Source organism: Hippoglossus stenolepis, chromosome 3 (assembly GCF_022539355.2).
Source record: "Hippoglossus stenolepis isolate QCI-W04-F060 chromosome 3, HSTE1.2, whole genome shotgun sequence".
NCBI classification, from domain to species: Eukaryota; Metazoa; Chordata; class Actinopteri; order Pleuronectiformes; family Pleuronectidae; genus Hippoglossus; species Hippoglossus stenolepis.
In genome coordinates, this window is record NC_061485.1 from 21,786,603 (window position 1) to 21,813,271 (window position 26,669).

The following is a 26,669-nucleotide window of genomic DNA, read 5'->3' on the forward strand; positions in this document are numbered from 1 at the left end:
AAAGAACTATCCCAAAACACAGGTAATGAAATGTTGAAAAGTGGCTGAATTTCAGCTTTAGGTGTTTGGCCGTTCTTTCTGGTCCAGTGTGGCTCATACGTGTCAAGTCAGACTGTGGCAAACTGTGATCCTGTATTTGTGCATCTGTTTTGTTCTGGTACATTCTTCCCACGGTAATTGAACACACATGATGAGGCTGTAGGAAGGGAGACTGCTCGTAAGGCCCCAGTCAGTCTTGTCATGGGTCTTCTATTTACCAACCCAGCCCAGTGTGTGTGTGTTTGTGTGTGATAACACACCATTGGCATTCCTCATTTGTGAATAATTGAATCAGGCTATCTTAGTTTGCTCAGAGCGCAGCTGTAATTTGCAGCCGTTCTGCTCTTAAAGACGGGTAATTATGGCTTTTAGAGTTTCCCAAAACATCTCAAATGGCTTCAACTCATGACAGCTGTGCATCTGGACTTCATACACACACACACACACACACACACACACACACACACACACACACACACACACACACACACACACACACACACACACACACACAGTATGCGCCAATGTGTGGTTGTTAATTAAACTGGTGCATTTTGCTATTGAAGTGGATTTCAATACACAGGTACTACACACGGTTAGAGCACATAGGGGCACTCAGAGATTTATTTATTCATATATTAGTAATGTTTTCCAATGACAACACTCTATATAAAGTGCACACAACATATTTTTTAAATAAAATAAAGATATAACAATGGTTTCAATGTCAATTGTCCAATTATCCATTTGAGATAATTCACACCTATGAACCTCAAATGAACATAACCCTAATCTGCTTGTGTTTGTACTGTGGGAGGAAGCTGAAGTACCCAGAGAACTGGGAAGCTTCTTGCTGTTAGTGCAAACCATTACAACATCAGATGAACAACTCATTTAATCGCTAACTGCCTCTAGGAAAGATGATGATCACTTTGTCCTCTAACATTTGCAGTCAGGAGATTGTAACAGCAGAAAACAGGGTTTGAGCGGAGCTTACAGACCACTCTGTCTATTTTCATGCTGTCACCTGATTTGGTTGTTGTGTATTCAGCACAGACACATACCTCAGAGTTAAGGAAAGGATGGTTGTCCTTTCTCCAGACACCGGCTACTCTGTCAGACCTCAGGGAAGCAGGGTGCAGGAAATTCAATTCGATAGGATAAAAATAGACGTATGCACAAAAACTAGTTTATGTAACAACCTGCAGTAGAAACTAATTAAAGTCATCGTGGTTGAATTTTCCTGAATTCTGAATTGACCCTGAGTTGACCTCTAGTCTTAACAGACGGCTGCTTCTACTGACTATAAAACAAATTATGAATAGATCATTCTCTGACTATACAAAGCTTCAGCTCTACTAGAAATCTCAGTTGTTATTTTAGTTTTGATAATAAAATGTGTCTAGATTGCAGGCAGCATAACATTCCATAAAAAAATACTATTCTTATTCAATTTTTGTATCAATGAAACAAAGGTCATATTCAGGAAGAATCCAGACGAGAGAGATCAGAAGCAGAAATTAGACTTTGCACTGACACTTTTGTCTCAAGATTTGTCGTCCCAGATGCTGTGCCATTTTATAATCAGGATTATTGTGCATGACACATATACAGCAAAATGTCTCGGTAAATGCAATTGTCTTTTATCCACATGTTCCATATCAACATCATTGTTTCTGAAGAGACCTCGAGCAGCAGCAGCAGGCTCTAACCTCTCATGGATCTAATTTGCCGGCAGTAAGAGTTTGACTGAAAATGCCACCGTCTCAACTGGAAGCATCCGCGGAACTCCAGGATTACCTCGCCGCCGTCCACGACCTTGAATATGGTACGGCCCGGGAAGCATATGGCTGCAATCTGTGGCACCCCTCCATTTACTTTTAATTAGACATTGGAGATATCACCCTCCACACACACACACACACACACACAGACACTTGGGTAAAAGCCTGGCAAGAGACTAACAAGGAAACAAACCGATATGGGTTAACGTTAATGAGGATGTTAGGGAAGCTCATGTGTCAGGAACAATAGCAGCTACAACACTGAAGACAGAGGCTGGTGTGTGTTTCACGGTGAGACTCATTACTCGAGACAATGATTACAGTGATACACGTTCTAAACTTCTGCTGATGTGAAGCACAGTCTGCAGCCGCAGTTTGAGAACTTACTAAAAGCAGGGGGAAGTCTACACTTAGGGAGCAGGCCATCAGCAGCCTGACATAATGCATCTCACATGTTTATGCAGCTGGCGTTGTCGTATCATAGCCGACTAAATTAGGATTCTTTTTCATCCACCGTCTGGAAGCTATCTATGGAGCGTCCCAGAGTAAACACGAAAAAACTGGGGCGCACGCCTCGAAGGTTGAGGTTAGGTGAAGTAATCACACTAATGTGCCAATCATGTCAACAGCATTAGTGCCTCGACGCCTCTAATCAAGAGATTGACGTTCACACACCTTGCTCCAAACATATGTGTGGATTATGGGGGCTAGTGGCGGTAATCCCCTGACCACATGGACGTCAGAGGCAATCCAATTTACAATACGACACTGCTTAACACTTGCAGATACAACCTGTTATACTATAAATGCAAATATTTGTTACACAAGCTACAGCCATGCTAGGAGCTAATGTGTAGTCAGGCAGATAAATGCTAACGTCAGCCTTAAAGTTACATTTATTTTAGTAAGTTATGAAGCAAAGCATTGCCCAAATTTAAATTAAGACATGATGGTGGTGCTATACAAGAAGTCAGGGGATCGTTTTTCTGAGGGTGACAAAAATGTCTCTGCTGAATGTCGTAGCAATCCATCCACAAGTTAATGTGTTATTACAGTCTGGAAGTAGCAAACCCAGACCAAAGCTGTTTTTAGATAGAAAATAACCAGACAATTTGATCTGGACATTTTCCAGAGTTTGCCTGTCAAATATGAAGCAGACACATTCAAAACAACAGGAAAATGTCTGGAACATTTAGGCGAGGGATGACGTCTGGTTAGAGTATCAGGTGCAGGACACAAGGTTTGAATTCCGCTGCGAAAAGCAAAGTCTTTTTGTTTACAGCAAAACAACACCAGCATTGGCCCTTAACGGCAAGAGCTCTCGGTTCTCGTCTCTCCCAGTAGACATCTTCGTCTTCCAAATGTATGCCACCTCCTTTTCATCCTGAGATGTTTGTATTCTTTTTGTTTTCGCATTAGAAACATTATCGATACACTCACTCACCTCTCTGGATGTTTTACTAGAAACTGGCAGGAAAATGTTTTTGGAGAATGTGCGGAGAAATTGACGGAGACATTTGCGTTCTCTCATACAGCCCCTCCGGACGATTTCAGGAGAATGTTTGGAGTTCAGTGCTTGTCTGAAAGCAGCATAGCACAGCCATCCTCAGAGCCGCGCGTGTGTGTGTGTGTGTGTGTGGCTGATAATGAACAAAGCATCACCAGATTTCATTAATCCCTAGACCATTGTCAGCACTTTCCAACATGAATAGGCTGATGCAATAAACCCGAGCTGAAGTTGCATCTGTTTCCAGGACAATGGAGCTCAGTGTGTCTGAATGTGACTGCACCCATAATACAGCCTAATTACATATACAGTATTAACATGGCAGTGGAGGGTGACTCATCCACCTCTACACTACACTGTGATTTATTTATGCTTTAAGCAGATGGAGAAAACAACGTGTTGGAGAGAAACACCAATCGTCAATCAATTCAAAAGAAATCACAGAAATACTCCTTTATTCCAAATGAAGGACCAGGTCAGCCAAATAAAACATGCATACGTTTGTTGCTGTCATTTTCTATCTCTACATTATAGATATTTAATACATACATGATTCTATCCATACAAAATATAAAAATATGTGAGGCCTCATTTACAACCATATTTACATGGACTTCCTTAACTTAAAGTGAAATTATTAATTAATTTTCTCTATGTACACACTATGAACTGAATACAATAGTACAGTATATCCTAAATCTAAATCACATTGCATGAAAAAAGCTCAACTGTACCGAACCGACTAGCTTGCACACTCGCTTGCTGTTGACATCACAGATTGCACATCAGCTTTTAACTTTGTGATTCGATGGAACTGCACATGTGACTCTAACAGCCGTAATACTCAGGAGAGACATTAAATGAACAAACATGCAAACACTGTTGCTTTTCCACTGTAATTCATCACTGACTCTCAATTACATAATATTCAACACTCAAAAACACTGAATAAATGGACTGTGAGTTTAGATTTGTCTTTGTTCCAGATGGAGGATGTTAGTGTTCACAAGCTGGACGAAGAGTCATTTCCTGCGAGGATGTTAGGAGATGATGCAGTTTTTGCTTTTCCTGCGTTTGTGGGTGTATAACTGCCCAGTGCGGTTGGGTCCTCCCATCCCTGGGTTGTACTTGTGCACAAGCTCCTGGTTGCTGAGGTAGCGCAGCTGGATGGGTCTGGGGATCGGCTCGCCCAGAAAGTAACCTTCATCCTCTGATTCGGAGGATGAGGAGCAGGTGGAGCACCAATCGTCGTCATCATAATCATCCCAGGAGTATTGGTTCAAGCCAGTGCGTCGGCTGGCTCCAGGGTTCTGCAGCGTCAGGTCTGACGTGGTCCTGGGGCACTGCCTAAAGAATGGAGGTTGATATCTATCCCCTCCTCCTCCTCCTCCTCCTCCTCCTCCTCTTCCGATTCCAAACTGGTCCCTGGCGCTCCTTGGTGGCGGGAAACGATCATAATCCTCTCGGACACACAACTGTGGTCTCTCTTGGGGTCTTGTTCTTCTTTCTGCCACCAAGTTGAGAGCGTTTTCTGAGCGAGAGCGACGGGATCTGCGGGAGCGGTGGTGGTGATGCCTTCGCCTCTGGGGAGTTTCTTCTGGGGCATTTATCCGGACACTTGCTCCCCTACCACCTCCTCCTCCTCCTCCCCCACCACCAACACCAACACCAACACCACCCACCACGCGCTCACTGATGGGTGGCAGACGGGCAGCGTTGGCACTGCTCACCAAACTTACCCTGTCCTCCTCCTGGAAGGTGAAGCCAGGCGGTAAGTGAGTCATGCTCATACCCCTACCCATGCCAGGAGGGTCACTGTACTGCACTTTGTACTGGGAGGGCCTGTGGGGATCCATTTCCATATAGGGCTGACTGGCGGTGAGGCTGTGGATGGAGTCAGAGCTACGAAATTGCCCTGAGGAGTTGAGGGTGCCCATGTTGCTTTTCTCTGACACGTTCATTCCAGAGTCTTTGCTCAGGTCTGGCATGGAGAAACGAGAAAGGTGCTCCTGACGCTTTCCTGCTCCATCTGCTGAGTTTCCTGAAGAAGAACAGCAACGAACAAAAAGTCAACTTTGATTGTTATCCCACCATAGTTAAGAGAAAATATCTTAATATTCAACAACAGGTTTTATACTACACAGAAACCTAACAACTACAACACCCACCTGTTCCGTTGGAGAAAGCCAGCGACTCCATGGATCCTCTTGGGGTCTGCTCGAGAGGGGTCAGTTGCTCTGGGAAGTTAAGTGCATTGATGGGGTTCCTGCTTCTTGCCACCTGGGCTGCTGCTGGAGGCCCTGGGTCTCTGTCCCTGTCCCTCTGAAAGCCATGCAAACTGATGGAGCGCTTGTCGGGGGAGAAGCCGTTGTGCTGCTGAGAGCAATGGGACACCTCAGTGAAACTCTTTTGCATCCTCAGTTTGGGGGGATAGTACTCCTCTGGAGCTGGCTGCTGGAACCACGCCTCATTCAGAGAGTGGCCCTTCAAGGCCGAGATGGGGGGTCTCTTTAAAGCTGCATTGTCCTTGATCCTGTGATCCTGCTGTTGATTATTCTGTCCGGAGCAGGCGGGGGTATAGGAAGTCCTGACGTTGCACTGGCTGAGAAGCTGGAGAGGGGTGGGGTTGGCAGTCGGGTTTGATTGGGATTCATAATTATATCCGTCACCTGCTCGCTCCTGGTTCTGCCAGGCCGGCGGCTCGCGAGTCAAACTAGGCGTTTGGCTGGAGAGACTCAGAAGATCCATTTGTAAAGACAGTGGGTCCACCTCACCGGAAAACCTCTCCGTCTGCACACCACCTCCTCCACTCTTTCCCATTTTGGAGCTACGTCTGGACTCTCTGGTGGAGCGAGCGCTTTGGAAGGCAGAGTCAGAGGAGTCCGAGCCGTTAGGTTCCTCCCCGAGACTGCAGGAGCGCGAGCAGAAGATTTGGCCCTGCTTGGGCAGGAAGGGCCGACCCAGCAGGGAGCGTTTACAGCGGGCACAGCAGAAGCAGCCCTCAGTGGCGTGCCAGTGCTGCCCATCGTACGTCATCTGGCCTTGATCAATTCCTGCAGCAAAGACAAACACATGAATCCACAGGGTTTAGGTAAAACAGCAGATTTTGGTACACAATTAAAATACAAAAAGACACAAATCACAATAACTCTTCTTTCGTTCATTTAAAATGTTGTTCTATGTGATAATAGTAGCATATTAAAATGTGCTTGTTAAGTGAGAAGATGGAGCCAAAGGCTGTAATACATGACTGTGCATGAACACAAGACTTGGGGGCAAACTCATTATAGAGCTTGCCCAGCATTATATAAACACATTGCATTTCGACTACGTTTCAAGTTGTCTCAGAGGGAAAGAAAACCAGCTATTTGCTAATGGCTGCCATCTGGTTTGAGCAAGTTTCTGATGGTTTCAATTTATAATCAGTTCTGCTTTTTGGCCAAATACTTTTTTTCCTGTATCCTGTCTGACAAATAATTACAGTGCAAATTTGTTGAGCGGTATGTGCCAAAATCACACCTGGGCATCCTTTCAGGGGAAGCACGCATATACACACGCAGAGTTCTTAACAGGAGGTGGCATTGGGCCAAGAGGTGCTAATATAAAGGTTTCCTGCTGAAAAATCCCCCAGTTTCTTGCGCCTGTGGCTTTGCCTCTAACACTGCAGTGCTTAAGAGTTTGGTTTGTTTATTTTTTGGTGTATAAATCTGTGATCACGGGGGTAAAACGTTATCACTAGGGTCGGCCTTTACCCGAGTTAGGTTTCCACACTGTATGGTGTATATTGTATAAATATGTGTGCTCTGTAACCTGAGGTCTCTGGCAATGGATGACATCATTCTGTGATAAATTGCTTAAAGTCGTAACTTTCTCTTCTGTGTTAGTTGCTAAAATAAATGAGGTCACTCTCTCGTCCACTTTATTTTTCCATGTCTCCATCGTAGCGTATTACAATGTTTTTTGTAAGGGCTCCTTTAAATGACCCGCGGGTGATTAATGCAGTTTGTGTGAACAGTGATAGATGCCGGGCGCTTCTGTAGCATACCAATATGTTCCCCGCAGGAGTCGCAGTACTCGGCGTAGAGGGACTCGAAGCAGGAGCAGCAGTAGGGCCGTCCCTCCTTCATGATGTAGCGCTGCCCCCCCAGCACCGTCTCACACTCGAAGCAGCAGAAGTGCTTCATGTGCCAGTGACGCCCCTCTGCCTCCGTGCACTCATCCGCAAAGATGATCTGAGAAAGGAGAGATAAGACAGAGTATCGTTTATCACAGGTCCTCGGAGGTATAAACCTCAATTGGGTTATTACCGTGTGTTGAATGACAGCACAAAGCCTGGGCTCGCCCTCTCTCCCTCCTCCACACACACTACTTTCAACTCCTCAGATCATCCTATTTTTCACTGACTTGTGTAGGAGGCTAATGTGTGCGGGACTAGGTGGTGCATTTAGTTTTAATTACGCTGCTGGTGTATTACCGGGGTGCTCTTTGAAGTACTAAAAGTGTCCTTGTCCCCATTTGCAGAGGGAGTAAGTATGTGTTAATGGTTTGGAGATCAGGATATTGAGAGCTGACCCCATTAGACTTAAAAAAAAAACAACCTTGCATGTGTTAAACTGTGACAACGTTGGTTGGGAAGCATCATGTGAGCATCATCTCACAGCAGTTTGGTTTATATAAGGCATATACATGTGCATATATGTGCACAATGTTTACAAATGAATATATAAGGGTGACAAGTGTATCTGTTAACAAATGAACCTCCATATACAGAGTGTGTGTGTGTGTGTGTGTGTGTGTGTGTGTGTGTGTGTGTGTGTGTGTGTGTGTGTGTGTGTGTGTGTGTGTGTGTGTGTGTGTGTGTGTGTGTGTGTGTGTGTGTGTGTGTGTGTGTGAGAGACAGGCGTCTACCTCATCGCAGGCGGTGCAGCGTGGCTTCAGCCTCTCGGCATGGTGCCGGCCGCAGTAGATCTTCCCGTCCTGGTAAAAGTAGATGAGGTCCACCAGGAGCTCATTGCACATGCTGCACACAAAGCAGGCGGGGTGCCAACACACGCTGTGACCCGCCCGTGACGCAAACACAGCAATGTCGCCTCCGTTTATCTGGCCCCCGCACTAAAAAACAGACAGAGGAAGAAGAATGTTTTGAGAAACAGGTTGCAAGTACGTACTATCTATCGGTATTCGTCACCAGTTGTATGCCACTGTTTCTTTGCCAAGTCTGGGAAGGGACAATACTGAGTAGCAATATAATAACAACCCTTTTATTTTGTTTTCTAACACACTGTTGAGCACTGACAGCGATAATGTAACATGAAACTGTGCATCACTTTTAAAAATGTGAGGCTTGTGCAGTTGTGAATATGTCCTTATCATATCAACATCAGCCAGTGGGATGATACTTTGGTATTTGTTTGTTTGTTTGTAAGCAAACAAACAAACATGACAAATCCTGGATACTTGTTCTGAACGTGCACCTGTGGAGCATCCCTAAAGAATGAGTGAACGTGGCACCATGTTGACACGTAATGTAAAGTAATTATTTTCAGGTTGTTGGGATATAATACAGTGAACAAACAGTCGTGAATCATCAGTAAAGAAGACAAAAGTCACTGTAGCGTGGTCTTAAAAATGTGTTATTCTATTGGTTTGAGGTTTTATCTACACACACAGTTAAGGTAATAACTCATTCTTAGTTTAGTTATGTTTTAAAATGAGTGATCGTTTGATCTTTTAAATGTCAGCGCACAGTGAAAATTACCTGTGACAATTTCCTAAAGGCTGATATCATGTCTTCAGATATCTTGTTTTATCTTATCAACAGCTCGACGCTTCAGTTTACTGTCACATGAGAAAGCAACACATCCTGTCTTAACTGAGGGGCTGAAACAGGAGCATTTTTCTAGTGACAAATTGATCAACTAATCGTTTAAACTCTACCGGAGATTTTCCTCTGAAGATGCACTCTTTTCCAAGAAAATCCCTTTTGCAGGATCCTTATCAAGGTCAGCGTCGGTGCTGATACTGATGCAGCATGTCAGACTGGTGCGTCTTTAGCAACATTTTGCATGAAACCTGGACTAAAACAGAGAACGAGTGTTTTGAGTTTGTATGCATGCGCTGTTTCTGCTAGGGCACGGGCAGGGAGAGGAAATTAAGTGGCTCTTGGAGAATGTTGAAGGATGGGGCAAAGGGGAGGAATGAAAATGGAGAGATGCTGCCTACGGGAGGATAATAGGGAGAGCGGGGTCGGCATTGGAGGTGTAGAGGTAGAGAGGCTGGCGCTATAAACAATGGGGAGTGCTAACGAGACAGGGGTGAGGGATCAGGTAGGCAAAGCAGATTTAGAGGGGACAGGAAGAGGGAGACGGGGGAGAGTTACAATCAGGTTATCTAACTGGCACAAAGCCTGCTGCTGCAAGGAGGCCAAAGGGGGGTGGGGGAATTCAATCAATACACACTCTCCCAACAATCTGTTCCCTCTGTGTGTGTGTGTGTGTGTGTGTGTGTGTGTGTGTGTGTGTGTGTGTGTGTGTGTGTTTGTCTGCCGAGTGAATGAGAAGCGCAAGCTGTAAAGCACCCATCCACCCGGGGCACCAGCACAACAGAGAGAAGCTCTACTTTGCTAAAGCCTGTTACGCACTCTGTGTGTGCTAGTTTGTTGTTAAAAGAACACTTCATTGCACTGTGACGACGTTCCCATAAGGCCACTACAAGAGGAAGTAAACACATTCAATATTTGATGGCACGCTTGGTACCACTGTGATATATCTTCAGATGGAACTGTAACTTCTTCTCAGAGACAAATACTGTGACTGTCTGAGTGTGACAGCTGTTTTGTGGAATGAGACGCATTATAGTACACTATATACACACACATGCGACACCTCAGCATTCTTGTACAACACCTTTGAGGGTATTTTTGACAAGGTCGCTGCATTGTTATAAAAAGGAGACAACTGTTGTGTCCCTGTCCTTCATATGTCACCCTAAAGCACCTCTCGTACATCATAACAAAGACTTGATATGTCAGCCGGCCGTCCAGTAAATCTCTCGCACCATATATCGCTTTCATTCCACCGGCCTCATGAGCCACCTTTGCTCTCGTCACATTTCATTCACTCGTGTGTCAGGACGCAGCGCAAAAATGACATTTAGACGTGAAAACGATGGTTTTGCTTTCACATCATCTCTGATCTACGTGATGTATCGGACATTTTTTGTGTGGTTACCTGTTCGCAGATCGCCCCGGTCATCGTCACGGGGAACGGACGCACATTGCCACGGCCCAGGTACTCCCGTTTACGCTGGTTACTGAAGAGCTTCAGCTCTCGCTTCTCCTCGTCGTCCAGGCTGTTGCAGTAGCGTAGCTGCACACAAACAGGTCACATAAACATACATGTGTCAAGTTTGATCTGTTATGTATTGTGAAACGTTGGTGTTGTTGCCAATATGTTGCATATTGCAGACATACAGCAGACATAGAGGTTTGTCACGGCAGAACAAGCAGAGATGTTAAAAATGACTTTTACAATGGTTCTGTTTGATTCAGCAGGATTACATAAAAACCACTCAAATTTAGATTCTGAATGATGGGGTGGGACATGGCCCGAAGAAGAAGGCATTCAATTTTGGAGTGGATCCGGATAAATGGGTGGATAACGACAGCGGCAATGCACTCACACGTGCACACATGTTGCTCTCATGCACAACCGATTTTAAGGTACACAGACTACAGAGTGAAAGACATGTTCTCATTTAAGAGAGAACTGCGTTGAATGTTCCTTGCACAAAACTGCAGCTCAAAATAAGACTGCGTGGACGGTAACAACTTTATGGACGATAGAGCAAGTGAGCATGCAGGAAATAGCACTGCAAACCGCTATGCAATGCACCAATGTTAGAGTTCTCATATGAGTAGTATATATATGAGAAGTATAAAACAAATTGGTTTATAATGAAACTGTGGCAGGACAAATTATAATATGGTGGGCCGCCACAGTCTAGATAATTAATGAGAAACATTACTGTGACATGGCGAGAGCCTTGGCAGCGGTGCACTCTCAGAACACCCTTCTCTTTGATCTTTGTTATTTACACCTGTGCTTTTCCTACTGTGACATGTCAAAATGTCTTATGTGCAAAAGAACTATGAGAGGCCGATATTGGCATTTCTTAAGTTTCAAGAGTCTTCCCCTCTTTGTGTTTCCATCACAAGTGGAAATGTGCTGTCTCAGCTCAATATTTTCCCCACTGGGTTTAGGACGGAGGAGGAACATGCTGGAAGTGATTATTCAATTTCATTAGTTGTATCATTTTCCATTCCAAGAAAGAGAGATCTTCAGCCATGTTTGTGCACCAGAAATTAGAAGTCGTGGAGGGATCTATCCTCAAGATTTACTGCAAAATAATATTTATTAATTTCAAAGCACAATGCAGTGCAGAGGTGGCTTTGTTCCAGGCTAACACAAATCACAGCCGCCATCTCAGATTTGTTTTTACGGACACAAATAGGCTTGGTGCAGTGCCCGTTGACAGTTATCCACCAATCAGAGTTTAAGGATTAAGAGTCTTCCTACATGGCTGGCTAGCCTGCAAGCTACACTCGTGCAAAAATACGGACAGAAAATGGTCACAAAATGGCAACAAGCTGCAGCAATTGTTTTGTTTTTCATTCACCACAAGACTCAATAATCCCATCTACCAAACAGAAACTGGGTAACATGAACCTGATTTTAGACAGAATAATGAAATAGAACTTAATGGTTATTCCATCTTATTGTTAGCGTTGTCATGGTGCCACTGGTTTCACACTTATATGCCCAGATTAACTGTGATGACTTATTGATGAAAAATAATTAAAGAGGCAGCTAAACACACACACCTCACTATCTCATTCCCACTCATTAAGAAGACAGACTCCATTTTTCCTGGGTCTGTCTCGTCCCGTTGCCCCCTCTTATCTCTGCATTGCCCCGAAGGAGGAAAAGAGAGGGAGGGGATTGATGGGTGGATAAAGATGGATGGATGAAGGTGGTGGTGGGGGAGGGCTGGTTGTTTTGGACTCTCACCTCATTGTCGTGGGGCGGCAGCTGATGGAGCAGCTGTTTGATGCGGTATTTCTCTCCTGGGCTGTTCACATAGGGCACCTTGTCCTCGGGCAGGGAGCTGTAGTACTGATGGACCTGAGGAGGAGACAGAGACACAGAGAGGGTAGGAGATGAAGAACAATAACCTAAATACAACACATAGACTAGATGACTAAACAAAAATACACTTGGGAGGGAACAGCCCGTGATTATTTTCACTATTGATTTAATTCTTGATTTATTGTTGTTCATTTATCGATTTTGTCTGTTCAATGACACAAAATAAGGAGCTGTTAAGTCCTCAATAGGAGAAGCTGGAACCTGCAAATGTTTGATATTATTTGGCGCGCACACACACACACACACACACACACACACACACACACACACACACACACACACACACACACACACACACACACACACACACACACACACACACACACACACACACACACACACACACACACACACACACACACACACACAAATCAGTGATTTATGGCCCACCCATCGAAACTTAATGGAACCACACCACTCCATCTCTGCACACTGACATGGGAATATATTACTGATCTCAAATATGCAGCCCCCCCTCCCATGTATACGTGCACACACAAATAAGTGAGTAACACGTATGCATGTATGCAGTGCACGTGCATACAGCAAGATTAATGCTAATCTGGTCATTTCAAATCACTTGGACATTCTTTGCATTACAGCGGCAGACAATGAACGTCATCCCAGTGTTATTTATTGCAGTCTTTTTTATTACACTGTAACAGGGGGCCGGGGTGTATCAGAGGTCAGGCAGTCATATATGAATGTGAGTGGGGGGGTGCAAACCACGAAAGCCACAGGGTTTTTAAGGGAGAATTGAGAACAGAGGTCAAAGACAGAGAGAAGAGAAGGAGGAGAGGAGGTGTGGAGAGGTAATAAAAGACAGAATGAAAGTGTTAGATGGGTGAACACAGTGTGTACTTAAGAAATATGACAATCTTTGATTATTTGAGGGACACACAAACAATACAGCAGAGTGAAGACTTACGAAGAGACAACATGATCGATACCTGCTGACTAGGTCAAAACCTGTTTTAATCACCTGTCTGTCTACTGATTGGATCTACTGAGCAGAAGCCATCAGCTTTGTCCTTGGCAATAACATAGGATTTGTCACACACAAACAAATTAACTTGGATAAACCAAGGATCAGCGCCAATGACCAAAACTAAGAGCAGACTGGTTTCTAAAACTCTCCTCTGTATCAAAGGCAGAGTGGATAAAGAAGCCTTATTAGATAGTTTGTTGTTGGGATGAACTTGTAAGAGGAGTTGTGCCTCCTGAGAGCCTCCTGCTCTGCTTTTGTTGGTTTTCACCAGTGTTGAAGAGGGACGAGGACTACATGTCCCGCAGCACGCCTAAGGACGCCAGGAGGTGTGGAGTGTCTTAGGATAGTTAATGAAAAGGAAACTGGATTGATAAATCCAAGAACGCCTTTATGCACAAAAAAAACCATACACATGCTACCAGATATGCACACACACACACAGACACGTGCAAACACACACAGCTAATGATAAATTACGAAACATGCTTTCAACAACAACAGGGTTACAATCTGGAGGTGAAAGGCTCATCGCCCCCGGGGAAAAGATCTAAAGACAGATAACACACACACACAGACACACACACACACACAATGGACACACAGTTGCAGCAAGAGCCAGGAGGAGCAGCTTGTGATAATAACTGTAATCGAAAGCAGACAGAGCTAAAGACAGGGCAGAATTTGGAACTGTACTGAAAGCAGTGTTTTTAAAGGCGAAGGCGAATGGTAGGATTTTGCAACTGAGTGACAAGAGCGATGGTTTCCCCACAGATGGTTTCGATTGCTGTTAATTGCCAGATAGCCAGAGGAAAAGATACAACCAGGCACTGGGACGGACATTCTCTCAACAAGCCACTTTACAGTGGTTAGTGGACATAGACACTATATTGTTGAGAAAACACTGGCAGAAACAGCAAAACATGGGGGGAACGATGGTGTTTTCACAGCGAACAGAGCAGTGTTTTCAGTCTTCAGTCCTGTTCTTCTCATATCTTATAGTGAAATGCTTGAGTTCGGCTCAGCACTGCAGCTCAGCACTGCAGCTCAGAGCAAATCTGTTACGTTTTGAAAGTGAAAAAGATCTTAGCTGGGTTGTCACAATTACAATGATGATATGCTTTTGTTTAGCTGGTGAAATGTTAGTGTTAACCATTATCCACATCTTAGCTTGTTAGCCTGGTGACATTTGTTAACCATTGGTGGCAAGAGAAAAATAGTGGTGCAAGTAAGCAGGCTTGATCCTCTGGGATGAATAAATATCCAAATTTACAAACTTATGACTTGTCTTTTCTTTCAAGAGATCTCCTCATTTAACATTAACATTTCGGATGAACTGATCACAAGTGAAAGGCGATGCACTGAGATCTGATCGTTTATCATATTCTGACGTGGTGTGGACCACCTTCGAGTACGAGGAAGTACTTACTAATTCAATTGGTTTTCAAATCACATAAACTGGCTTTGTCAACGATGAGCAGATAGAGATAGATTACAAGTGTGTCAAACATCCACAGAGATTTGGTTTGCCTGGAATATGCCCCAGAATAGACCCAGTCTGTAGCTGTGTCCCAGTTCAGGAGCCGCATCCTTCTAAGAACCCAGTCTACCATTTTCACTTTCATTTAAAAGAGTTAAGCATTGAACATTTTAGTCTCTTTGTTGGTCCCTTTGTAATAGTTTGTCAAAGAAGAGCAATGAATCCTGGGATAGGTTGGCCTGGGAAGGATCCACTTGTTGGAGCCATTGTTTCTGAGGGGTGTCAGTACGCATTAATCGGCTACATTTGGAGGAACCTTTGAAATGAAACAGCCTAGTCGCACTGCAGTGAGTAATCTGTCTTTAAATGCAGCCTCTGAAGAAGGTGGCCCCTGAATTGAGACACAGCTTTAATTGGTGTAATTTTCTCCCTCTTCTCTTAATTTCCAGCAGACTAGACCCGAGGGAGGTGCACTGCTCCCTCCTGCTGGTTAAAACAACTTCAGAATGCCAGGCATGAACAGTACTTACTGTCCACTTAGAACTGGATCATCCCAGATAATACCAGGTAAGAACGGGGCCTAAAACGATCAATGTACCGAACAAATCTCTTAAGATAGCCTCATCATTTATCTCTCATTCAAAGCTGCAGGTTGTAATGAGGCCAGGTCAGTAGCTGCCAGTTTTCATTATCATTGAATAAAGGGGGTCTAATTGTCCTGATGTCCATTTTTGAAAACCACAACCTAGCCTCATGCCCTTCTTTGACATCCTTTGGCGTCTGAAAGTTAATTTATCCACATCCGAACTCAGGATCCATCACAGAATCTGGAAATACCTCTAGTTTGCACAAACAACTGGATTTCTATTTAAATATTCCACATGTGAGCAGTCTGAAAACGCATACTTCATGTTCAACTACAAATTAAAATCAGATCCCTGAGTCTGCACATTTGACTGAACCGAATCTATTGCTATGTGATTTTTAAAAAACAAAAAACTGTAACGTGCCACTGCTGAGTAACATTCTTGGACTTAACAAGCTGTAACTTGGCAACATGCAAGATTTTATATTGAGATGGATGGAGAGACGAGGGCGAGAGGAGACAGTGAGAGGGAGAATACTGGCAGGCTCCTCCATACTGCAGCTCAATAACATTTCCAGCACACTCTGTAACGGCTTTGTTTGGTGATAAAGATTCATGTATTCAGCCACTGTTGACAGAAATACAACTCACACTGGAGAGTTGACCAGTCCCAACTAAGTGCAGAGTTATCCCCCATAATCCTCAGATATCTCGGACTGAATACCTCAATCCTGCTCAGAAATCTCTCGTTACTGAGCGGTGACTTTACACCACAGATGGCTGAATAGGGCTCGTCCAAGGCACCGGCTCCCTGAGGGGAAATTTAAACCCACTGTTAAGAATCCTGGAGATTCGCTTTGTGTTTTCCATCTCTCTCAATTCTCGCTCTTTCTTACTGCGTGCACAGGAAATCAGGGCTTTGAAAAGCTGCACATCAGGTGCACTTAGCTCCTCTGTGATGAGTCACACAGCAGGTTTTCACAGCTTGAATAACTTGCATATCAGGTTGAGAAACAAGAAATTGTTATAGCTGTGGACAGATTTCCTGTAGCTTCATATAAATGCTCTTAAATGCCACAATTTGTCCACCAGGACTTATTGTTATTATCAAAAAACAATTATTTTTCATATTAGTGCAGCATTGTGCCGCTACAGTACAGCACAGCCCAGTTTCCATTATGACCTGACTGTTCCAAAGGTCATATCACTCCTGGACGAGAACCTAATTGACTTCGGGGTCAGACGTGTAACCCTGGAGGGGGATGAAAAATAGCTGCGCTTAGTCCTCCGAGGTGAAAACAGGGGGCTGTGCCAACACCGCGTATTGACCAATTCATTGCTTTTAACACATCACCAAAATGAAACCAGCCCCCATCAATGTGTCTATTAACCCATAAAACTGGAAACCCTCCCACATGAGCATTGTAGAGGGGATTTTCTTCAACAAGCGTGGGGCCATTTAATGCGTGCTTAGCTGAGCCTTCGTGAGGGCGATGAAACCTACTGTAAACCTGTTTGCAGGCAGAATGAAATGGAGATTAATTTGACTGCGGGAGCTATATAATCCTTGTTAACCATTATCCTGCAGAAGGCACAGTCGGCATAAATCGTGAGCTATAATATAGTGAGGTTGAGCTCTAAGTGAAGGGTTAAAAAATATAGAACACTACACGCAGTTTGGTGCCTGGAATTTTTAGTAGGTTTATACTGTACTGGAATGTAATTAATGAATTTAATTTTATAACTGAAACCTGTCTGCATATCACTGGAGTCCTTCCATCCTCTCCGTCTGGCCCTTCAACCACCATAACGTTTTGTAGTGCTGATCTTTGTATGTTAATTTAAAATATAACATATCATATTGTTTGGTTTGAAATCAGAGCTTCTGCAAGCAATGAGTGACTGTTATTAGATTCCTGGACTCCCACTGTCATTTGATCTCTTTTAAGAGACCCGACTTGCAGTGCACGTCTGTTCTCAACACCTGCTTCAGAAACAACATGACAATATTTTTAAATAGAGGACAGAGCCTTTCTCAGAACAGCACAAAGATATAGGACAAAATGCCTACATGCCTTAATTTCTTTTAAGTTGTGGCATTTCAGTTTGGACTGTCAAGTGTTATGGTGTGGATGACAACTTTTGACACTTTGACACTTCCTGTGTGGTTCAGTGCTGACAGAACTGCACAGAAAACCTTCAGTTTTACAGAAAGGCGTCATTGGTCCAGGTGCTGTCTGGTGTAAAAAACATGGCCTAAAATTGCAGTGAGTGAAACCATGCTGGTACCTGTTCAGGTTTGAGTCCGGGCGGTACCCAGGCATACTCCTCCAGGGCACAGCCAGAGTCGTCGTCTGAGGTAGAGTTCCTCTGGAAGTCGTACATCAGCTTGGTGACCGTCTTCTCCATCTCTACAGGCATGGCTGGTACTGCATGCTCCTCACGACGACACTTACAGTGCACACAGATCTTCCTACAGAGGAAAAAGACCAAACATCTGTAAAGCCAAAGTTGTGTGTGGACTACACTTATGTTTAACACGCACATATTAAGGAAAGATTTCATGGAACAAGAGTCTCCAATTATGCACAGAAGCAGTAGTTATTCGACCGTCTAAATTAAAGTGTGATTTGTGGTTTCAAAGTAACGTTTGTGCCTTGAACTCACACTACTTCAGAATACACAACCAAGTTTAATAAATCACTATGTAAATATGCACTATGCATCTCGGGTGATAGGGTTTTACCATAAAAAAGACGTCATACTGTATAGAGACTGTTTGGGCCAATGAAACTTGCCCTTAATCAAATAAATAAATACATAACCCTAATAGCTGAGAAGAAAAGGAACATCTGTCACGCAACTCCTTTAAAGTTCTGTGAGCCACCCTTGACTTTTTTACAAAAGCACATAAGGCCTGTGCATGTTCGCAGACCCTCTACCCATAAAGCATGTGAACTCCACACAGTTGAAAGGTCAAGGCTTCCTGCTGCAGCTCTCACACTAAAATGCGGGTGCCACAACTGCAAGGCTCAACAATCCTCTGGGGCGTAAGTATGAAGGTATAATCACAAACAGGCGATGGAAATTAGCAGAATATTGAACCAATGACAGTGATGGAAACCAGTACTGTACAAACACACCAATACACACACTTCCCTATGAACAAGGTTGGCGAGAAACACTAACAGATGCTTAGCCAGGACAGTGCTCCACTCTCTAACCCATTAGTCAAACGGACCCACCCAGCTTCAAAATGGAAAGTGTTCATGTGTGAGTTTCCACAGTGAAGAAAGCCTGGGTGTTTGACACCGATACTCCTCCTACCTGCTCTTTCATTTCCAGTTGTGTCCCAAGAGTAATGAGAAGAGTTATTATATATCATAGACTCGAACAACTGCTCTCGTGTGTTGTCTTGCAAAATGTTTGGGATTAACAGTCAATGATTAAGAGATTGACACAGAATTTGTGAAACATCTCACAAAAAGTAGAACAGGATTTGGTTAAACACCTGAGTGTATGGATTAAAACTCAAATATAGGCCACCGTCACCTGGTCTGTACTTTGATCCAATGGGAGCAGACGTTGCATACATATAAATTCCTGTGTCCTTGACAAGTCTAAGCCACTGCATTATGAAGGAACTCTGGGTGGCCAGAATGTCACATCCCACTCACCCTTGCTGCCCCTCAGGCGGCCAAACAAGGGAGACAATCCCATTAGCTTCCCAGACGGACGCCTGCCTGTCTGACAGACAGCCCTATACGGAGGAGCTTAAGGACACTCAGGACGCTGTTTGACAGCCTGACAACCCGGCTGGCAACAGATCTGTTAGTGTAAAGTGCTTGAAGCACAGACAGCACTGTGTGGAGAGCTGGCCGGGTCTCTCTTTGTATGTTGCTTAGAGCAGCACTTCTTGACCAAGGGTTGAGTCTTGGTTAACAAAGCACCTTATTCTATTTGGCTCAGCGCTGATGGATTTTGATGACAGAGGAGACTTTTGAAAGACTTGAAAACCACTTTAGAGTCGTCTATCCAAACCTCTCTGACGTGCCGCAACTGGTTACATGAGCAATCCTGAAAAAGAAAACTTACATATCTATAGGTCTAAAGTCTGACTAATTTTCCATCACCACTTGAGAATCCTTGCCCTGCACCAGGAGACTTTACAACCTATTACTGTCTGCGCCAGCTTTCAACACCGCCCTGAGCAGAAAAGCCAGACCTCTGTAAATTCTGCTGTCATGGTGGACGACTTCAGGAAATGACTCCATAAACATTAGCAAAGCGCACAGAGGGGTGAGATATCTCTGCCACGACGAGTGAAGCTTCTGATAAATAGAGGAGTGATGCAGCTCACGCAGATGAACTCATCAAGTAGCTGTCAAGCAAGCAGACTGGTAAAAGGGATTTTGGAAAATCCCTTTTATCCAGCACGATACTCTAGCCAGGGGCAACACAGCTTCCCTACCTTCACAGATTTAAGGCTGATTAGTCAACTGACACGCACTAAAAATGCATGCATCTACAAGAACACACACACTCAAGGATAATGGTAGAGAGAGCAAGACAAAGGCCCTGAACATGAAGACAAAGAACACATATGGAAAATCTTCTGACATCCTGCCAGCTGATTAGAAGTTATCTCCGCCTTAGGATGGGGAGAGACACTTGGAGATATGAGCATACAAATAGCCAGAAGGAGCAGAACAGACCTGAAGGAAAGCATTTCACACCGCATTCCTTCTGACAGGACACATCACAACATCCCAGCTCCACAATCTTCTTGCTATCGTCTCCCTAGAGTTAAACTTAAAATCAGCTTGCGACCTTTGGAGCAATGCACCTTTCCGACCCACTCTGTCAGACCAGATGTGTGATGATGACCTTCCTCGAGTGATTCACCTCGCAAACATCCTGATCTCTCCACATCGGTGCTGGCAGAGATACGGTAAGCCTACAGGGGCCAGTTGCTCCTTCCCTCCTCGTCTATCCTCATGATTTACAACAAGGTTCATGCACATGCCCGGGATTTCCCCTTCTCTGAAACTAAATCCCCTGACTTCCCCTTGTAATCTACATTATTTCAATTAGGGGAGATTTGGGGACTTTGGTAATACAAGTCAAGTACATCACCGACGCCTCATAAACGACTCAGGGGTAAATAGCGGGAGGTCAAAATGCTTGTTCTTTATTCAGATGAGACAGGCACTTCATCCCCTGGGAGATATAAATGCTGACGAATCATTTGTGAAGTTTGTTTAAGCCCTGGGGGGTATGCTGTTGGTTAGTGATCCCTGAGACCATGATGTCAGTGGACAATGATTCACCATTTCAGGTTAATTATCGTCACAGTCTTCTAGATTAGCTTTGTAACCCTGGCAACGGGTGTTTTTTCCTTGCGTAACTAGGACCTGATAGCGTCTCTGTTAGATGTACAGACCTGCTTCATTTCTTTGTTTTTAGAATGGCTTTACCAGCCTACAAGTAAATGGGCTTCAAAGCAATATGGTTCTATCCCCAACGCTAGGGTTAGAATTAAGAGACTGTTCAACACAAACTTTAAAAAGTCATCTGACTTAACTGTTTCCAGAAGCAATTTCAGAAAGTATGGCCTTGCAGAGTTTGAAGCAGAAGTCTCATTCCACTCTCATTCCTGAGAAGCTCTCAAAACCACTGCAGCCTTTCCATGGCATCACTAGTCTGGATGGTCAGATTAAAATCCCATCTTGCAATGGCAGCTCTGCAGAAAGGCTGAGGTTGGTTGTCAAGCGAGGAGAGAGCAGAGGAGAGATCAGCTGGGTGCACACTGCAGCCACATCTTGGATTCTTTTCCCCTCTTTTTCTGCCATTGTGTTCTATGGAAGAAGTGTAGGGGCCGAAGACAGACATTTCTATTTAACAGCCTTTTGTTTGGTTCATATGACACTTCCACTTAGTGGTTTGAAGCTGTTGTCCCAACTTTCACGAATTATTTATACACCAATACACAAAGTCTGGTCAAGTTGACGTCAGAGCCATTTGGACTTAATCATAGCTAATCATGACTGGAGGGGTTCAGAATCAGGATTGACAAAGATGTTTTCCACAAGTGACCAATTAGTAAAAAGCAGATGCAACGTCCTGCGAACAAGGATTCAACCTGCATCCACCTGACATAACAAATTACAGTGAACCAAAGTCATGCTCTCTTTCCAACTAGCCTCCGGTCCACTAGCCTCAACCAGACAGTGGAGCTTTTACTGTAAAAGGCACTGACGTATATGCACAAACCTTGACATTGTAACTGACAACAAACTTCAAGAATGTTTGAATGTTGTTCTAAAAGTTTGGATATGCCTGACAGATTAATCAAGCCTATGCCAACTGTTACATCCACACAACGCCTTTCGTTCTTGCACTTACGGCGCAATTACTCGATGCAGTTTTCTCCAAAATGATAGGTTACGCTGCTCAGAATTTAAAAAGGTCGGGAGGTGCACGGCCAGTGAAAATGACACCGAGCTCCAGCAGAAATGACAACGAGCAAAAATATCAAGCTTAACCCCCGCAAGATTTTAAGTACACAAGGAGTCCTACTCTGCTTGTGAAACTGTTATTATGTCTTTCGTGGCTCAGGATGTTTGTATATATTTTTTTTCAAATAAACCTTATGACGTCATTAGGGGATGCAATGATAGGTGCTATTGAGTGAAAAAATAAGATCTAGTGTTCCTGGACCTTGACCAACACTAAAGAGCAAAAGTCAGAATAGCTTGGTCTTTGCTGGTTCTATGTTTTTGTTCATCCGTCTCATGTGAGAGTCTCAAGTGAATTGCTGGAATTTAATTGTGCACGCAAGACCAGACATAGGTTAAATGCTGATCACTATCTTAACCTGGTTGAAAAGAAAATTGTACAAACAGGCAGTGTTTAGTCTTACTGTTCAGTGAAAGGGGAAAAAGACAATGTCAAATATTATAAAATTCCTGCTGCCAGAATAAGCCAAATGCTAATAGATCAGGGACTAACCACTAACTACGGTGGGAATTTAAACTGTAAAATCTGTTGTACCTATGGTAGTTTCACGGAATGCAGAGAACACACACTGTTTTACTCAAAAGTCTAAATAAATAGTCACACTACTTTTTAAAGTAGAACTGAAAAAAACGTGGGCATCATCACTTCCGTTCTCTCTTGTCTTTTTAAGGAGTAAACAGTGGCCGACAGGATTTGTGTAGAGTGGGAAGGAGAGAGCAAAGGGGAGAAAGAGATATTTATGTAACATCAGACCGGGACGCTTTCAGCTCCAGCCCAACTGTACTTGAGACTGGATCACATTACTTATTCATTCACTGCTGACTTGTTCCATAAAGTGACACTGCCTTGGACACGGAGCGGGGGAGTCATGGGAGAGCCATGCTTCCAAGACCACCTCAGTACAGACTTTAAAACCATTCTCACACACCAGTAACCCAGTGCAGATTTATCCACAAATCTGCAGCAGCATTTGGTGATTGACTTATGATACGTTGTGGGAGAAAATATCCCAACTAATCTGCCAGGAACTTTGCAGAATATTACTTTGACTTTCCTTTTAATGTGTCAGTGGGAAAACGCAGCAACCAGTGAGGCTCTGACATTTTTCCAGAGGCAGTTGTGGACGTCAGAAATAATGTCGGTCTGGCTCCTGTCAGCTCAGTTACTGTTTGGGCTGCTCTCAGACCCGAGGAGACCAGTGATCCTGCAGCCACATTATTCATTTCAACCCCCCCTCCCGCTCTCTCTGTGTGTACATTCATGTGCTAATCCAGTGACCCCATACACTGCCAAAAAAAAGTAGCCATCTTAACGGGTCAATCGCTCTGAATGGAGTCTTGTAATGGTCTCCTTAAGACAACTGCCATGGCGATGCGATTATCCCACATGTTTTCCAAAACAGTAAATTACAGGAAACAATTAGAGCTTTTTTCATGAACTGGGAAGATGTAAATAATCCCAATTTATGGAGAAACCACCTGACACAAGTTGATTTAGAGGGGACGGGATATAATACACATTTAGAAATATTTTAACAGAGGCCATTCTTCTATATCTGTTTATTCACAAGAATGTCTCCAGTCCATATGGCACAGAGGCCGCACCACAAAGACTTTGTGGCTGGCAGGCGCACAGTGGTAGCCTGAGCATTCACGCTACAGGGGGTGGGGTGGGGTGGGGGGTAGAGAACAGTGAGAACACGTCCGTGGAGGGAGAAGCTACAGTGCAAGTACGGCAACTCTTGAATTCCCATCGGTGTGTAGCACCGAGTATTCCGTGAGGAGCGTGGCCATTTAAGCCAATAATGAAGGAGGCAAAACAACCCCTTTAAGGTCAAGGACTTTAAAGTGTGCAGATGACCCTAGTTTGCGCCTCCGCAACAAAGAGAAAGAGGTTAAAGTCAGAACCGAACACGACTTCATTGTGACACATTTCCATTACGCGCATTACGCATTTAAAGCGCCCGGCGGTGACCGTGCGTCGCGCAAAGAAAACAGCTCCGAACCAAGATCCACAAGGAGCATATACTGTGCTGCTTACCTCCTTACAGACTGCGGGGGGCTGGAGCCACAGCCCGGACCTCGGTGCTGGTTGTGGTGGAGCAAGTTCTATGATACGTCTTCCTCATCGCAGAATGTTGTCACCCAACTCCTCACGTAACACCACAGCGTTCACCACGGAATGCCCCCCCGCTCCACTCCCAGCCTCTCACCCTCGGTGTGTGTCGGCACCCCTCTGCTACATGTATCCCCTCCGGTTCAAAAGCCTTTTGTCGACCCCCTGTCCTCCGCAAACACACTCAGCACTTCTGCAAACGAGGAGCGGAGCTTAGAGGGAGAGCCGACTTAAGAAAGTGCGTAAAAACAGATCCCCGTTTAATCGCCGGTCCGAAGAAGAGTCCACGGAAATGTTTTCAATCCCAGAGAATAAAACAGAAACCTTCCGTACGTGGCTGCGTTAAACTCCGTTCTCTCGGTGCGGAGTGCGGATCCGTGCGGACTTTCTGTGCGTAAAGGCGCTGCGCACTGGAGCTGCTCCTCTCGCGGCTCCGCTCGCTGCTGACCGACCCACCGACGAACTGCGCTTTCAATTTCAAGTCGGGAAAATAACATGCCCACCTCCGGTTGGGACTTTCAAAATAAAAGCAAGTCACACACACATATATATATATATATATTAAAAAAATAAAATAAAAAAAAAACAAATGACGAATGACAAATAAACTGTCCTATCCTGCAACTGAAAATGTGTTTGTTGTTAAGGGAAAAAGCTCAACCGGCTAAGGAACATCAGGATATTTTATATTATGTGTATATATATATATAAATATTTGTTATTGTTACTGTTAAATAACTATAAGTAATTATGACGATTTGGTATATTTGACATATACACAACCAACCAAAAACATCTAGATTTTAATTTATCTTCTGACCTTACAGGCGTCTGTTCACTTCGATACAGTGGAAATGTATTTAAACCTTTTGTTTGAAGGCAAGGTTGTTGATTTCCTGTGTTATTCTGAGTTCCTCCTGGTTGGCTTGACACAAACACACGCGCGCGCGCACACACACACACACATCCTGGTGTGATGTCACAAAGTCAGCATCTCAACACTGGTGTAATTAGCAGTGTGAATGACTGGAGCTCGGGCAGGATTTGCATGTGAATCAAACCACTTCCCTGAATCAACTGGCCATTGGCAAGAAAGTGAGTAAGAGAGAGGGGGAGATAGAGAGATAGAGAGAGAGAGAGAGAGAGAGAGAGAGAGAGAGAGAGAGAGAGAGAGAGAGAGAGAGCAGTGGGAGAAAGGGGGGCTGACCTGCATGGGGAAATGGGGAGGTGGACCCCTGTAAACACAACAGTGCTGTTTAACATAAGAAACGCACTTACTGAAAGGACAAAGGCATTACAGACCAATGAAAAGCCACCAAATCAAAAACAAATGTATTCTCCAGGGCACCCATGTCCATGATTTAATGATTGAAGTAGACTACAATCCTTTACACTTATATTTATTTGTTATTACATAATACTAATTGTGTTAAAAGTAGAATAATAGAAGATGCTTCATCTGTCTCTCCTCTAGTTTGAGTGTTTTCCACTGACCAAATGCTGCTGATTAAAAGACAATAGACAACAAGGAAATTAAAGCAAGGGATTGATTTCCTGACATGATCAACACGTGGAGTCCGTTAGCTCAACTATTACCAACAACAGCCCTTACAGATTGTCACCTTCTGGTTCTGCTAAATCTCTGAAACACACGCTTGGCTACAAATTCCACCCTGAGATCACTCCTCTCTTATTCCTTCAGTGAGTGGTAGGAGGGTTTTTTGGCAAACAGATTTTAAAATGCGATTTGTAGGATGGATAGCATGGAAGTGGGTTAGAGCAATTAAATCGAGATTGCTCTATATTATTGCCAATGTGCACCATTGCTGCCTGTTGGGCAAACACTAGTTAAAATAAAAGATATGCAGAAAGTAAAAAAAATGCATTAATATTAACATTTTTAAAGCTACACAAATAAATTCTTCTCCCACTGCCACTGAAAAAGGACTGAACGACCCAAACAGTTTTTGAATACAGCACTGCAGTCTCCTTTCTCCTTTCAGGTGCTGTACCTCCAGCTTCCCTATAGTCAGACCAAAGCTCTTCTGCTTTTCTTTTTAACGAAAGCTTTCCTTCTGCCCTGAATTCTCCTCTCAAACGCAGCAAATCTGGCCAAATCCTAATCTCATACATAAAAACATATAATCACATTCTCCTTTACAAACTCAGGAATATCCATTACAACCCAGGCTGTACTTATGGCCTGTCCCCTACATTTTAAAGGGAGCCTTAAGTGACAGTGTCCTGTGCTCATAGCAGCCACAGAATAGGGTCAGCTGGTTTGGGTCCAGTCCCTCCCTTTTCCCCAATAAACTGTTCTCCGACCTGCAGTGAACTTTTAAAATGCCATTAGTGGACTGAATAAAAGCATTGAGGCCGGCTTGGGGGTGACATACCACAGATAGCATTGCCTTCGTGGACTCCTGGCATGCACAGAGAGCCCCGACT

The 26,669-nt window shown here is 44.0% G+C and overlaps 1 protein-coding gene across 2 annotated transcripts in view; it reads right to left on the reverse strand.

The window, feature by feature from the left end:
- Window positions 1–3,757: 3,757 nt before the first annotated feature.
- Window positions 3,758–26,669, reverse strand: part of prickle2b (prickle homolog 2b) — a 51,312-nt gene continuing 28,400 nt past the window's right edge. Inside the window, exons 1-8 of one of the 2 annotated variants that reach the window (XM_035151577.2) lie at window positions 24,147–24,685; window positions 17,877–18,060; window positions 12,399–12,512; window positions 10,560–10,697; window positions 8,239–8,442; window positions 7,376–7,562; window positions 5,499–6,383; window positions 3,758–5,371 (exon numbers count right to left, since the gene is read on the reverse strand). In XM_035151577.2, the coding sequence (XP_035007468.1) occupies window positions 4,371–5,371; window positions 5,499–6,383; window positions 7,376–7,562; window positions 8,239–8,442; window positions 10,560–10,697; window positions 12,399–12,512; window positions 17,877–18,008 (2,661 nt within the window). In that variant the 5' untranslated portion in view covers window positions 18,009–18,060; window positions 24,147–24,685 and the 3' untranslated portion in view covers window positions 3,758–4,370. Of the gene's footprint in view, window positions 5,372–5,498; window positions 6,384–7,375; window positions 7,563–8,238; window positions 8,443–10,559; window positions 10,698–12,398; window positions 12,513–17,876; window positions 18,061–24,146; window positions 24,686–26,669 lie in introns of those variants that run through there. The other variant, XM_035151578.2, reaches the window with a different exon arrangement.